Genomic DNA, 16,190 nt, shown 5'->3' with positions numbered 1-16,190 from the left:
GCTAGACACGAGGGTGTGGAGGGCAGCGATTCAGGACTCCCGAGTTGGTGTCTAGTGTTGTTAGCCCGCACTCTCGCATCACTTTGCAGCTTATGCCACAGCTGCTTCTATAAGCTAGCTAACTAGCTAGCTTGTTAGGGGATCAACTCACTTGTAAAAAAAAAACTACTGCTTTTTCCCTGACCGACAAAGTGCCGTGACTGACGTCAGTCAGCTGTCACGTTGTGGATAACCAAGGTGTGTTGGATCAGACACAATCCAGTTTTTTTCCCCCAATTTAAATTCAACTTCCAAAAATGGCCAGCATAGACTCATATCACAATATACGATAATGCATTGCTTAAAAACCCTATACTTAGTTACCTGGATTCCCAAGGGTTCTTATGCAAGGCCCTCTTCTACACTATTATATCTGTGCCGAAAATAGCCGATCTAAAAGCTTCCAACTTTGCAAGTTCACAAGAGCTTGTAGATCGGCTATTTTCTCCAAATGTTAGCCCCAGAATATGGACGCTAGAGTTCAAGTGATTAATATAAAAAGGTGCAGCTACAGGTGCAATACCCAGGCGAATCCAGAGTGTTTTCATCTAAATTAACACCGTGGGGTTTTTGCTGTGTAGAGCAGTATGACATCATAGCATCTGTAGTTAAGTGTCAGTACGGGCGATTTGTTTTTTGCTACGCTGCTGTCATCGACTCCCTCCCACCATTAACCCATTAAGACCGGGAAAGAATCTGTGTCATTTTAGATTTCTTTGGGCTATTCAAAAATAGCAGATCTATAAGCTCATAGCGCGGCACCGAGTGCCGCGCTACGAGCTTATAGATCTGCTATTTTTTGAAAAAACGTGAACATTTGTGCAAATCTATAACATAAGAATATATATATATTTCAAAGCGAACATTTTTAACTAAATTATTTGCTTCTAGGGGATTCTATGTCTTCTAAATCCTAGTTGTCGTTTTTTGAATTTTTGTTTTACTTATGTCTATTATATCAGTGGTTCTCAAACATTTTTCATGTCAAGGACCACCCAAAATTATATGTATTTTGTCCTCAAAATATTTTGTTCCAGGGACACCCAGAAGCAAAGATTTGAGTTAAAATGTATATATATATATTTAAAGAATTGCAAAGAAAATCTTTTTTTTTCAAATCTGCTATTTTTGAATAGCCAAAGAAATCTTACAATGACACACAGATGCGTTCCCGGTCTCGATGGGTTAAAGTGTCTGCAGGCTGCAGAGCAGCGGGCAGGTCGCTCACATCCATTCATTCCCCTCCATGTGTAAACCCTGCTGCTGCCTCAGCCCTATTGTCCAGACCTAGCAACATGCAAGCAAGAGAGAAAAGACAAGAGAGAGACAGACAGAGACGGGCAGAAAAGAAAGTAAAAAAGAAAACCGGGGAGTAGGAGACACAAAAGGGAGAAATGATGGCACGTCTCTTGTTCAGGCTGGTCATAAAAGTCAGCCTTTTGGGGTTGTGGCACGATTTTATGAGCGACAGATGCTGCAGCCAAACGTGTGCGTTATCATCCCTCCCTCTCTCTCTCCTCTGTCCCGTCTTCCTTCGCTTCCCTCTCTGTTCCCCTACATTACATGCTGCATGTATTGGGGAGGGGAGGGGGGGTCCACGGTCGCCGCCGCTGACCCGGGGTTAACCTCCCCCCTGTGTTGCCGGGGAAACGGAAGGGCTGAGAAAAAAGGGAGGAAGTCAGGCTGCCCGAGAGTTATGACCAAACACACGGCAGGAAGAGGAGAAGGAGGAGGAGGAGAAAGAGGAGAAAGAGGCGCAGCAGACTGGGACCGCTTCTACAGCGTCTAACTCACTCGCTCTCTCTCTCTCAGTCTCTCAAAATGATTAAAGATCCACTCCCAGTGCAAAGACCGACGACTTGTACACACAATCGCTGTGCTCTCAAAATACACACAAGCATGTGTGCGCTGCGCACGCTCTCACACACACGCACACACACACACACACACACCTCATCTCTCTGGCATGATGCCGGTTGCTTCCTAGCATGTGACAAGAGAGCTTAAACAAATTACTGCAGAGAACAACCTGGAATTCACTTTCAGTTGGTTTATGTAATGTGAGAGAGAGAGAGAGAGAGAGCAAGAGAGAGAGAGAGATAGAGAGAGAGATATGCATGTCAGACATAGAGATAATACAGAGTGAGTTAAGACACGGGCAATCAGAAGCAGACAGACCCACCTGGAGTCATTTTTGCCCTGGTTTCCTCCTGCAGGGTGGAGGATGGTTTGGTTCTTCTCCATGTCCACACAACATTTAGTGTTCAGCTCCTTTTCTGTAAAAGAAAGACCACACACAGAGAGGCTTTATTGACAGATACAGTGTTGACGAGTGACATGCAGCAAAATGGTCCGTCCGGCCCGGGAATCGAACCAGGGACTCGCTGTCGGGCATTATTAGACTAGAGCCCCTGTGGTGTGTGTGCCCTAACCACTCAGCTATCAGGTCACCCTGGGCTTCTGTTCTTAGCACACCAGCATGACAAGCTGACCCAACAACACAACACAGTCAAATCCGGAGTGTTGATTTAATTCAAAGTTACTACAACGTCAGCTCCACAATGTACCGTATTTAGCTTTTCACTCCATTTTTAGTGCAACACTCTATGCAGTCAATGCAGAGACTGTTTGACGGCGCGTTTACATTTTCAAACATTTACAGCAGCTGATGCTTACATCTCTAGAGACATGGAACAAGGTAGTGGAATAAGGCTCATCATTTCCTCTGCCATGACACTGAAGTGTAATTAGTTTGCTGAGTTATAGACTTACTGTACAGTACGCTCTGGTCGAATCAGCAAAAACCTTTGCTAACTGCTCTGTCTTGAATTAACAGGGTATAACGATCATTCACCAAAACCCATCTCTTCAAACTGTATTCATGATAAGAATGATTTCCCTAAATAAAGACATGAAACATGGAGGTACGTACATTTATAGAAGACGTGACAATATGGGACAATAAGGGGACAGCAGGGATGTACAATAAATTAACCCATTAAGACCTGGGACTCGTCATTTTTTGATTTGACCTAAAAAAGAATTATTTTACACTTTGGCTATTCAAAAATAGCAGATATACAAGCTCATAGCACGGCACCGAGTGCCGCGCTATGAGGTTGTAGATCTGCTATTTATTTATTTTTCGTGAAAATGTGTGCAAATATTTGAATATATATTGTTTAAAGCAAACATTTTTTACTCTATTCTTTGCTTCTAGGGGTCCCTGGAACAAAATATTTTGAGATGGGGGTCCGCGCCCAAATACATATAATTTTGGGGGTCCTTGACATGAAAAAGATTGAGCACCACTGATATAGAAACATACGTTTTTTCAGAATACTGTTGGGACTGTTGAGTTAAATTAAATTTGCAATCTTGAATTATGGTTCCATGCATTGAAATTCAAATACTAAAGGGCTGCAATGCGGCCACATTTTCATTTATATGGCAAGCCATGAAACAACTTGGGCCAAGTGAACCCAACACCAAAATTCTATGTATACAGTACGTATATATTGGTGTCATTCACGATTGTCAGTTCACGGATCAATCTGCATCTGGGCGGAAGGTCAAATACACGCCACTTGATAGCAAGACACTGGATCTCCGTGGTTTGATCTCGTAGACTAGCTTACAGATTGGAACAGATGTGTTTAAAACAGGTAGTGTTAGCGTGTCTATGAATTAAGCACCTTTACTAGCGAGCCATACTAGCGATCCAGTTGGAAACCCATGAGGTTCCTTGATCGAAACCCAGGTATTCACCCTTTCCCACCAATACTGAGCCGTGTCTGACCTGGGAAAAATCCTGGTCATGACCAGGGTCGCTGAGCAAACAGGAGTCATGTTGTTGCTTCAGTCTGAATTCTGTGAAAGGATTATTGGTCATTTAGCAGACCGTTGCCATCTCTGTGTCCTGGGTGATCGTTATCTCTTCTACGGAAGTCTATTTCCATCACTGAATAAAATTAAAAAGGCCTGAATAGAGCACCGAAGTCTGACGTAATTTACACATCCTACCTGGGTCGCGGTTTTTCCCCCCGTTCTGAATTCCCATAGACGTGTTTAATATCGCGTCAAATAAGAACTGTGTTCCAAAAATAAACAAATGAGCCCGGCGGTTTGACTCATATGGATATGAACCATCAACTGACGGTGAGAAAACGCTAATGTAACTTCCGACAAATTAGTAACATTTTCAAATATGAGTGACTGACTATCATAAACGATACAGAACCACCTCCCTGACAATATCGCAGAGACAGTTTGTTTATTTTTGGACCACAATTCTTATATGAGACGATTCTAAGATGACCCAATGTTATTCTCCATAGAGAAATTACTTTACGAACCAGGGGATGGACGAGTGACGTCAGGACTTCTGTACTCTATTGTGAGTTCTTTCTGACTTTATAGCTAAAATTTCTGAAAGTATTTTTTTCCTCATGAAAAAAAAACAACAAAAAAAACCTAAAAAGAGAAAAGGTGAGTGAATTGACAGTAAAGGGTAAATAGGCCTAATAATAGCCATTCACAGTAAAAGGTGAATAGGCCTAATAATAGCCAATCTTCTTAACACAATCTGGAACTTCTTAACACAAGTCCCATCCCATTTTTAATACCAGGTGTAAATGTAATCCGATTTAATACATGGACAGTCTGTATACAAGACCTATTTTAATACAGGTCTAAATGTGATCTAAATTAATATCCCTTTTGTAACAGTAACTGTGTAAAGGAAGTATTCGCACATCCACTTCATTCGGATGCAGGTGCGTTGGACAGTGAAAACTGTGAGAACAAACTGAACTGTAAAAGGGGCTTCTTATCCATGGATACTCAGAGGTATGATTGAGTGTGTGTGTGTGTGTGTGTGTGTGTGTGTGTGTGTGTGTGTGTGTGTGTGTATTTTTTTTAAAAACCCCATTAACCATTTAATGAATGATGAAGGACACAAACAAGGCTTACTTATCATGAAGCCATGACCTTTGACAAGACACATGTTGTGGACAGAAATATCACCTGCTGGAGGGTTCAAACCCATGACCCCGTTAGTCACAGAAGCTCTCAAACCTCTAAGTCAAAGCAGCAAAAAGTAATTAACAACATCATAAAATACAGACATAACACGATACAGTCAAATAACAGACACAGCTGTGGTAAACCAATGCCTTGTTAGCGCTCACCCTCACATTGTTAGCACTCACTTTTCATTACAAGACTTGATATTGTTCTCAGACTGGTGCTGCAGGTACAATAATATTCTTAATGAAGACACTGATACCAAATCTACTAAATAAGTGGAGCCCAAGTCTCTACCATAAATGTGTGCATTTTACACAAGTAGCCCAAGAGGGAAATCAAACCAGTAACTTGACTACGGCTGGACAGATTTGTTGATGCATAATACTGTATACACACACAACACCTCCCACTTGTGTGTAGTACTGTAAGTCACATATATATTTTTCATGTGTACTGTACCTAATTGGACACTGCCTTAACCTATTGTACTTTTGATTGGTTATTTTATTTCCGTTTAATTTTTTTAACTTTTAACGTGTTCTTGATGACACTGATGAGAAGTCATAGGCTGAAACGCATGGATGAACAAATAAAGTTGTTTTTCTGCAGTACTGCAAGTGCTGCTGAAATTATTTTTCCTCCACTGCTGGGTCCATCATGCGTTTCTCTCCCAATAGAGATTAGTAAATGTCATGATTATACATTGTGCATTTCTCCTGCAGAGTGCTTCAATGCATCATTCACAACCCTAACATGCAGGGAATTAACTAAAATGCTGCTGACGGAGTCCTCCACCATTCCAACTAGTCTAATGAGCTTTGGCTCAGGCCCAGGTACAAACAATCAGTCGATGGAATTGTTGCGAGTGGGAAAACCTCATTGAAAAATGCAAATGACCTTCATCTTCGATCCAGCATTAGTCTGGTTAATAATAGTAGGACCGCTCGAGTCACTCGGGCGCAGTCATTAGTCCACACAAACACACACGCACACATAAGAACTCACGCAAAGACCTACATGCGCACACAAACCCCAGTAACCCACACACACACACACACACACGTGAGATTGATGACCACTCACATGCTGGCCGTGACCTACTTGTGCGGTACCATGATGATGCAACACTGCGCCTTCAGAACAATAAGTAGCCAATAGCCATGTACTGCAGCTCAAGGAATGGTGAGCTGTTCAGACCCAGGCACCTCAACGGTATGTTTTTTGAGGAAGAGAATGTGCCTATGAGACAGTATCGTCCAGTCAAAAATGTATACTGTAAGACACCCACAATGGAATGGCCTTCCTGTCCAATGTCCAACTATTGATATAGCAAGTAATGTGTGGGGTTTGTGAACAAAGCCGCAGGAACTGCAATCAATGCAATGTTCAGTGATGAAGCCGCACTATCAAGTAAGTACACAAAGAATCTGGGTGCCGTCATCCCTGGCCTGCATTGACAAACGCCGCTTGTGGGCATGTTGAATAGTATGGTGGTGGTCTATATTTTCTTTGGACAAATTATATATTGTTCGGGCCACTACGCAGCCCTCACACCTACGTCGCACTGCCGATCCGACCAATATGTCCGAGTCATAGTGTTGGGTGCTTTGTCAGTGTACCCGTTGTACACATATGGGCATAACTGAGGTCTGTCAAATTATACAGAGATCTCCATGTATGGGCAAATAGGTCGGATCGGCGGTGTGAGGGCCGTGTAGCAGCCCGAACTCTAGATGGGCCCGAACATCTAGTAGTGAAAATAGCCGATCTAAAAGTTCACATGTCGCATTGCGATGCATTGTGAGCTTGTAGATGTTTTTAATAATCGCTCATTAATCGTAATCGAGGTAAAAGTGTAACTTGGTCTAAATACAATATTTCCATCAAGGTTTTTAATAATAATAAATATAATAAACTACCATATGACTTTCACACTCTTCACAAGTTTGATGTGATTGTGCTGTGGTTTGTTGGCTACTGTTGTGGGGACATAGTACATACAGTAAATACATTGAAAGTGTTACACGTAGATGGCTTGGTGTAATAAAAAAAAAGCACCAACATTATTTTTGCTCGTCCTAGAGCAGGCTGTGTCAGCAAAACATCAATCAGAATATTGTTTTCAAATTCATGCTTTTCTTTCCACACGTTTGGACTACTGTAATGCACTTAATGCTGGCTTAAACCAGGCTTCCATTGCACGTTTACAGTTAGTCCAAAATGGTGTGGCACGTCTCTTAACTGGAACCCGCAAGCGTGACCATATTACACTGATTCTGGCTTCTCTTTACTGGCTCCCTGTTCGCTTCAGAATTGATTTTAAGGTTGTGTTTGTTTTTAGATCACTGAATGGTTTGGCGCCTCAGTATCTCTCTGAACTCCTAGAATTCTATACTCCTCCAAGGTCATTGCGGTCTTGCGGACCAGTTGAAACTTATCGTCCCAATGACACGGAAGACCAGAGGTGACCGAGCCTTTTCAGTAGTAGCCCTCAAATTATGGAATGAGCTCCCCCTCCCATATGAAACTGGCCCCCACAGTCGAGACTTCTCGCCTTAAGTCACACTTTTATATGGCTTTTGATCCCGTGTGAGAGTTATTTGGTCTAAGCTTTCATTCACTGTCCGCTGACGCTGCTGCATCTTGTATTCTATAGTGATGTTTCTTTTGTGTTTTAGCTTATGTAGTGTATTTAGCTTTTTAGATTTTCTGTGCGGCACTTTGGGTAACCTTGCGTTGTAAAATGTGCTATAAATAAAGTCGATTGGATTGGATATTGTTCTCTTTTTTTGTAGTTTCAGTTCTTCCTCTGAAAAGTCCAGTTCAGTTCATGTCTTTTTGACAGACAAAAAAATAAAAGTGGATTATGGCAAGTTAGATCACACATTATGTCTGTTTTTTGTTGCAGTTTTAAAACAAAAGGATGTATCTCTTCTTATTCAAGATGTTTAAATGCTAACAGTTGGCTATTATAACAACCGTGGTCTACCCAGAGATACAGAGACAAACCCCCATGTTGGCCTGGCTGGGAGGGAGCTAATCAATGTAGTGCTCTCCTGTACTACCCTGCCCTGCTGTACCGTCTCCCCCTTAGCCTGAGAGAGAGACAGAGGAGTGGTCTGCCCACTCCATCACTACAGAGACTAGGGTAGCAGTGACTGTACTGATGGACTGCTGAGTAGTGTTGCAGTAAGTCCCTGCCACATGGAGGCCTGATAACAAAAGGCATCCATTATTGGGCTAGCCAGTTGTACAGCCTAGACTAAGTATAGACTCTGATGCATCCTCAATGTCAGCTTGGTCAAATCAGCTGTCTTTCCGTCACTCAATCAGTAAAGTAAAGCCAAAGGAATGAGCTTAAGCACTAGTGGGGCAGTTTGTTTCTGGCTGCTGGTTGGTGGCCATTTCTCTCTCTGGAGACAACACAGAGAACATGCTGAATTTAAGCATCTACTTTATTTAACCCCAGAATGTTGACTGAGCACTGGGTGACGAAGGTCCTGCTTCACACTTGAGCTGTCCAGACCAGTACAACCACATTTTTCTACTGGTGGCCTCTGGGTGGGAGCTGCCTGCCCAGTACACTCATAGTGTTCTACTGGTGATCCTCTTGTAGCTGTCCAGTACAATCACAGTGTTCTGGCAACAGTGCAGCTCCCTAGGGGCAAACTGGAGGTTATGTGCCTAGCACAAGGGCAACCTGGCTATAACTGCTGAGGGAGAGAAGTATGTTTCCTATTGAATGATATGAACCAGCAACTATAGGGTCCAGACAATTTACAGACACTTTCTAGTAAATGTCCACACAGGGTTAAGCATGGGAACTGTAGGTAGATTATTTTAGTTTTTTTCCCTGTTTTAGCTTATGTAGTGCATTTAGCTTTTTAGATTTTCTGTGCAGCACTTTGGTAACCTTTTTTTTAATTGTATAATAGTGGCTGTATGTTTTGCAGTGGAAATACACATAAAAATGCAATGTGGCAAGTTTCAAGTTAATATCATATTGTGACGGCCCAGTCTTCAAATGTAATCAAATATGCACAGTGAGTGCACTTGTCAATTACATGTACACTGTACAGAATGATTAATCTAATGGGAACCCACTAGAATTTTAACCTTCTGCCTGCACTGAAGCACAGTGCACTCTTTCATCACATATGCACAGTACACAAGTCCAAGCAGTTAATGAGACGTCCATGATGGGAGATATTTAGGCCAACAAGAAAGTAAACACCAACCAGACACTAAGCTTGTCGTAAATTCATGCCATTTATGTTGAAAATTACATTTTTGGAAGGTTGGATTTATTATTATATCAGATTGGATATATTATTCCTGCTTTTTGCTGTTCTGTAAAAGAATCAAAAGCTAGCTAAATAAAGTTTAACTCATAACAATTGTTGTTGATTTCCTATTACAAGGGATTGCAAATAAAATTTGCTTATGGTTGGGTGCTCCGGTGGAGCAGGGGTTAAGTTCCTGTCCACCACACTGCGGTTCAGTCTTGTCATTGTCAGTGACAACAAGACTACACACAAGTGTGTGGGGAATTCAGGCTTTGGCATAACGACTAAATTGAGGGAAGAAAAGGGCAAAATAATTGGGAACTCTAAATCAAAATAATCTGCTTATGGTTAGATCAAAGGTTCGTGTTTCTATATGGCATGCTAAATAAATAGAGCCTGTGCATATAACCTGGACATGTTTCAATGAATTCCCATACAATCCAGCTAATTCCTATCTGTCAATATTCCAGAAATGTTACAGCCTTACTGGTGACTTTCTCGTCAAAGGCCTGCCTCTTTAACATCTAGGCTGCAATAATCCCATGGCTCCATCTCAAAGAAAGAGTACAAACCACCACGACCTTCATAATAAACCAGATGAAAGGCTGGTTGGTGTTACATAGGCTTAGGAGGTATCAAGGTATTACTGTATACCAGGGCATTTAGAAAGGATTCCTTAAGGTATTATTTTATAATTACTGTCAAAAATACAGAGATTCATCTTTCTATTAAATTGAGAATGATATGGAATGAATAAAATATTGCCACAACTATCTTAAGATCTTCTTCTTCCAACTCCAAAAGCTTTGCTTTTATTCCTGCACATCATCTCCGTTCAGCCCACTGACGTGTTGTAACAGGTGCCCCACCTGTTACAACACAAGTGTCATCGGGTCCTCCCGCAAGGTTTACTGAATCTATGATGGAAGAAGGGAACTTATTTCCAATCTATTAATTTCTATGGGCCATAAATGGTAAATGGTGCATTTATATAGTGATTTTATCCAAAGCGCTTTACATAGATCCATTCACCCACTCACACACACATTCATACACCGAAACCATGCAAGGCACCAACATGCTCACCGGGAGCAATTAGGGGTTCAGCGTCTTAATCAAGGACACTTCGACACTAATCTCTCCTTTTTATTTGACTTGGGATCCCAGATTGCTTCGACACCAACTCTGGGGGAGCCCGGGATCGAACTGCGAACCTTGCGGCTCCCATCCGGCCACTCCACCGGCCACTCTACCCCTGAGCCACTGCCCCCATAAGTATTTAAACCCAGCAAGACTTGTCTAAGTAGGCTATTAGCCAGAATTACTTCTGTCGTTGTTGTACACAATTACCTTCATATACGTACACCCCGGTGAAATGTCAGGACGGTACCGTTTGAAAAAACAGCTTGCTTGGATCTGTTTGTGAGGAGAAAAAAAACAACCCTTTCTTGCGGTTGTACCTCTGTTCCTGCCAGGGACATGGAAGTTTAGGTATATTGGAAACTCTGGGTCAAAGGACAACAGAGCTGAACGGTTCTGCCCTTCATGTCTTCAGCAGTCTACGAGAAAAACTACGGAAAAAGCCGGAAGGGCAAATGGGAACATCTGAGAGCTGTGAGTGAAGTAAAGTGAGAAAATGAGAGAGAACACATGCGAGAGAAAGCTCTCTCACACTTACTGTCACAGAGACAGATTTTGTTCACTCCTAATCAGTGTGTGAGAGTGAGTGAGAATGAAGGAGTGAATGACAGAGCTCTTTCAGTTCAGACGTCCCTGCACCTGTAACCACCACCACCGCTAGTTCTTCCAGCAGCAGGCATCACGGCTGGTTTGATGTCTAGGTGGTGGTTACGTGGTGGCTACATGGATAAATGTACCCATTGTTATCTGTGGCTATGCCTTTCTCCATAAACAGCTTCCCACTTTCCACTGGCACCTTCTACACTTCTTCCATGCGTGCTGTCAGCGGGCCCTGTTGGCTAACGTCCGCAGGGTTTGGCACAATGGCCGTGACATCAGCCAGGAAACGGAAAAAAGCGGTGTGCTGCCTGCTGTGAAGCCTGCTCTCTGTTCTTCGAAAGGCCTCCTGACCACCTTAGGCCACAGCCATGGGAACACAGTGCATTATGTAACATTAGCAAATACCCATTCAGACTCACTCCCTTCCTGCCTTTGTCTTTGCACCGAGCAGATTGCCTCTGCTTGAAAACCTGAGGCGAACCGAGAGAGAAAACGAGTGCTCCGGCTGTGGAATTAAGCGCCGCTGGTGTGATGTGATTAAGTTCTATGATCGCACGCATTAATCATTTCATTTTGGGAGGTGAGGCTAGTGCATGCATGCCAGAGCCAATGTCAACAGGAGAATAAGAGAGCAGCAAAAGCAGATCAAGTGCCATTGGATTGGATCAATGGGGATAAAAGGCCACGGAGGACAGCAGCTATACAGTAGGCAAAAGCCACCTTTTACAAATGCAATTTTTTGCATGCTCCTCAAAAAAAAAAAAGGACAAAATGCTGCAGAAACAGTTAAAAATGTCCGCACTGAGTGCAGAATGTTTCTCTGAACACCACCAACCACGTGGGAAAATCTCTCTGCACAGACTAGGCCACGGGTCGACTGCCTTGGTCTTGTGACCGACTTCTCCGACTCAGCGTGGGAGAGAGGAAGGGAGAGAGATGGACAGAAGGAGGGAGGCAGGCAGAAAAGGGTGAGGAAATGACAGTAGATTGAGGAATAGACAAAAAGAGAGAGAGAGAGAGATGGACAGAGTGAGAAACACAGAGAGAGAGAGAGAGAGAGAGAAGGCACGTGATCTATTCATCACTAATGCACCGTAGGTCACATATTCCGCTTGAGCGGCACTACCGCTTTGCGCAACACACGGTCTCCCATGGCACTGCAGTCCAGAAATGTCACTACTGCAACTCCCACATGAAATGTCAACAATCGTGCTTCAAACTCATGTGTTGTTACTGAATGTCATTCTTCTTTTCTTTTTGCTTAATTTTCTTTTAGATAGAAGAGTGTGGAGAGAGAAGACGCCAAGGAAGGAGAGGGTAAAGATATGCAACAACACCAGTGTTGATTTTGACAGTAATTTTTTTTTTAGTCATAGTCTTTTGAATAAAATTCCATTTAGTTTTAGTCATATTTTAGTCATCTGAAATGTTTTACAGTTAGTCTAGTTTTAGTCGACTAAATATCATAAGATTATAGTCGACTAAATCTACAGTTGATTTAGTCGACAAAATGTATTGTGGCGGTGCCTTGATGGCGTCGTAATGCCTGATTTTACACTCGGTTGCATGCTGAAAATAGCCGATCTACAAGCTCACAACGAGCTTGTAGATCTGCTATTTTCAGAGCGCAACACCCAACATAAAATGACTTGTCTTTTAGTTCTACTGGATCTCTTCTCCACTACTAGTCCCTCCCTAACATTTTAGTCTAGGTGTTTTTTTGTTGACGACATTTTTCAAATGTCAATATATTTAGTCTTAGTTTTAGTCATCATAGCTTAGTTTGTATTTCATTTTTATTTCGTTTGTCACATTTTTTGTCATAGTTTTAGGCGACAAAATCAACACTGAGCAACACATGGCTTCCATCTGGTATCAAACCGGAGACGGACCATATACACACACTAACCGTTCACCCACTGGTGTGCCCCCCCCCCAATGTTATCCTTTGAGCATGCATGTGGATTTATTAACCTGGGAAAGGCATGTTGCTGTGTGTACATTACCAGGGCTTATGTTGGGAATGGGTGACTACACGAGCTCAGGACGATCAGTGTTGTATACTATAGGCAATTTCTCTGAAAAGGGCACATGGGAAGTGGTGGCTTTAAAGTTTAGTTTTTCTGGTGGCTTTAAAGTCCCCATTTCTCTTTCCTGTATCTCACGTAATCTAACAAAGTACATAGGCCTGAAAGAATTGCAATATATATATGAATACATAGGTGAATTAAAAAGTGATAAGTTATTCTAAGGGTGCTTTTGTCTTCCCTCAACCAATCTGTTCCAATGCAGCCTACACATATTGAAGGGGTCCATTGTTTCAGCCACTAATGAGTATGTCATGCATCCTTCCTCATCATCATCACAAGCTGAAAGACAGATTCTTACCTACATGTCATCGTATTTAGATGGGAGCTACCATCACAACAGTGAATGAGAGCTTTATGTTAAAATGCTGATTCGCCTTTATGACTCACAGAGAGATGCCCTCCACTAGACAGGGTTTCTGAGTGACTCAAGCCATAGATAACTAAACAGCCAATGTTCCGTTTTTGACATCACACCAAAGTTATCATGTGATTAATAAGTCTATGGGTGGTTAAGAGAGACTGCCCCATTACCCTATGGCCACAGGTTTAATCGCACATCTTCCCACCCCTCCAGCAACAGCCAATGTAAGTGCCCATTGGCAAAGTGTATATTCTTAGTGTAACCACTCATTATAACTACTGTAAAATCCTGTGTTCATTTAACTCTGAGAAATTACAAATGGAACCAAAATGGACCTGCAACTCTGAGTGTACAAATGGACCCTACGGGTTCATTGGGTTCATTTGTACAATACACTCTCAGAGTTACATTAAGTTACCTTAAATCTCAGCAGGTTTTACAGTGCTATAACAGGCAGAGGTTCTCAACCTTTTCAGGCCATGACACCCCAAAATAATCATATTTAAACTGGTAACCCCCCACCCTGACAAGCACTTGGACTGTAGGAGTTGAGGCAATACGTTTAGTTTGACACAGATAAATAGTGAAACTAGCAGATCTACAAGCTCGGCTATTTTCAAAATGTTTGCCTCTTTCTTATATTATTTGACAATTTGGCAATGTTTTACCAGTTTGTATTGTATAGTTTGTTGATTACTTTTGACGCAGTAATGGTATTTTTCTTTGCATTTCTTTCTTTTTGGAAATTAAAAGGTGAGCCATTAAATTGTCACTTCACTGTCATCTGGGGACCCCCCCCAAAAAAAATCATGTGGGGGTCTCAGTGGGGGTCCCGACCCACAGGTTGAGAACCACTGTACTGCTATAAGGAATAGGAACATTAAAGTGTTTTTTGGTTTTAAAGCATCATCATACAAGTAGCATACAGCCATATACACAGTAGCAGCACACTCACCTCTCCTGTTCATGGGACGGACCCGAACAGCCACCTTAACACAACTAGAGTCGTCTAGGCTCGTCTCCCCCATTGTGTCCCCCGCTGTCAAACGGACAGGGTCCGCTAACAAGAAGAAAAGGAGGTAGTGTGGTTATCCTTTAAAAAAAAAAAAAAAATCAACTCCCTTGTCGAAGAATCATCCAAAAACCGTTGAAATGTCGCTGCTGTGCTGCCTGGCTGCACAGACAGTCAGCCAGCTATAGCGACCAGCCTGCATTTTCCATCACAAAACAATAGCTGCTGCTGCCGCTGCCTGGGCTGGGCTGGGCTGGGGAACACACTGCTGCTTATCCGCTTCTTCCACACCGCATCCAGGCTTCAACACATAGTCCACCGCGGGGCCAGGAGGAGGGAGCTGGGGGTCCAAAAAACACAAGAAGCAAAACGTTCAACTGGGGTGTGAACAGAACGGCGGATGTTTGACAGGAACACAGCCACACAAAAACTGGCCTGTAGGCTAATTCAGCAGGCAGGCTGTGTGGTGAAGGGAAGGCAGCGAGGGGGCTGCCTGGGAGAAAGAAGGGAGGAATGGACCATGTTTTCAAACATTAACACCCCTCACCGTGGCCCGGACACTAGTCAAACTTTAACCTACATACCTTAGCGATTTCATCTCAGGGGTGACACTGTGTGTGTGTTATCCAAGGCTTTCCCTGGTATCACTGCACAACGCGCTGACATGGATCCCCCGGTGCTCCACGATGGAACTTCCGAATGCCATTTGAACCGTCCTCCTCCCCGTGTGAACACACCGGGCGTTCGGCTCCATATGACTTCCTGTAGGCAGAACTCACTTTCAGAGTAAAGCAAATTTGGTAGTAGTGTATTCTAGACTTATAGCATGTTGTTGTATCTACCCACCCACTTATGTTGCATAACGTTCAAGTGAACATTAAATATGTAATATTGTTTCATAAGGTGTCTCGTAGCCTTGGATTCAAGACTATAGATAGATGTATTTTATCGAGTCTGACTTTTACTTTCGTATCTACGATGGTCTTGGCTAGCACCCCCCAGTGCGTCCTGCACTTTCACCAGTAAAGCCCGTACTTCTCCGTACATGTACAAAGAAAAGATAAAAGGTGCTTACCCGGTTGCCCAAAATGTTATCTCACGCTTCGGAGTCTTTATGCAATGTATTAGTCCGTATTTTTCAATAGATATGTGTTTTAATTCCGTCTGTGCCGCGCCATTTTCCCCTTCCTCCTTTACTTCCTGTTTACATTGAGTGTAATTCCGACGTTCACCGGATGCGCCCCGTCACTACCGCCCATTGAGTAATAGCACGATATATTATAACTCCATGGTAAGCACCGTATATATTTTCTTTGTACATGTACGGAGAATTACGGGCTTTACTGGTGTAAGTGCAGGACACACTGGGGTTGCTAGCCAAGACTATCGTAGATATAAAAATGTCAAAATCGATAATAAAAAAAATACATCTATGATAGTCTTGATCTGAGGCTTCGTATATTCTGAATTATTTCAGATTAAAAAAAAGAATACATTTATTAAAATAAAACACTATAGCGGAAGTTATTGCGCCACTTGGACTTAACAGTGTTCTATTTGCCTGTTAGCTAAGAACCTGGTGTGTGACAGCAGCAACACAAATGTTCCTATACACCACAAAGCACTAACTAAAT

The 16,190-nt window shown here is 42.6% G+C and overlaps 1 protein-coding gene across 2 annotated transcripts in view; it reads right to left on the bottom strand.

The window, feature by feature from the left end:
* The window catches only part of kif13ba (kinesin family member 13Ba), an 89,646-nt gene extending 74,382 nt beyond the window's left edge, over positions 1-15,264 (bottom strand). For both annotated transcript variants that reach the window (XM_080440549.1, XM_080440550.1), the window contains exons 1-3: positions 15,141-15,264; positions 14,500-14,896; positions 2,222-2,315 (exon numbers count right to left, since the gene is read on the bottom strand). In XM_080440549.1, the coding sequence (XP_080296675.1) occupies positions 2,222-2,315; positions 14,500-14,572 (167 nt within the window). In that variant the 5' untranslated portion in view covers positions 14,573-14,896; positions 15,141-15,264. The remainder of the gene's footprint in view (positions 1-2,221; positions 2,316-14,499; positions 14,897-15,140) is intronic.
* Positions 15,265-16,190: the final 926 nt, after the last annotated feature.

This window comes from Gymnoscopelus braueri (genome assembly GCF_963280865.1).
Source record: "Gymnoscopelus braueri genome assembly, chromosome: 1".
NCBI classification, from domain to species: domain Eukaryota; kingdom Metazoa; phylum Chordata; class Actinopteri; order Myctophiformes; family Myctophidae; genus Gymnoscopelus; species Gymnoscopelus braueri.
The sequence above is the reverse complement of the archived record's forward strand: the minus strand, read 5'-3'. Positions and strand labels throughout refer to the sequence as shown.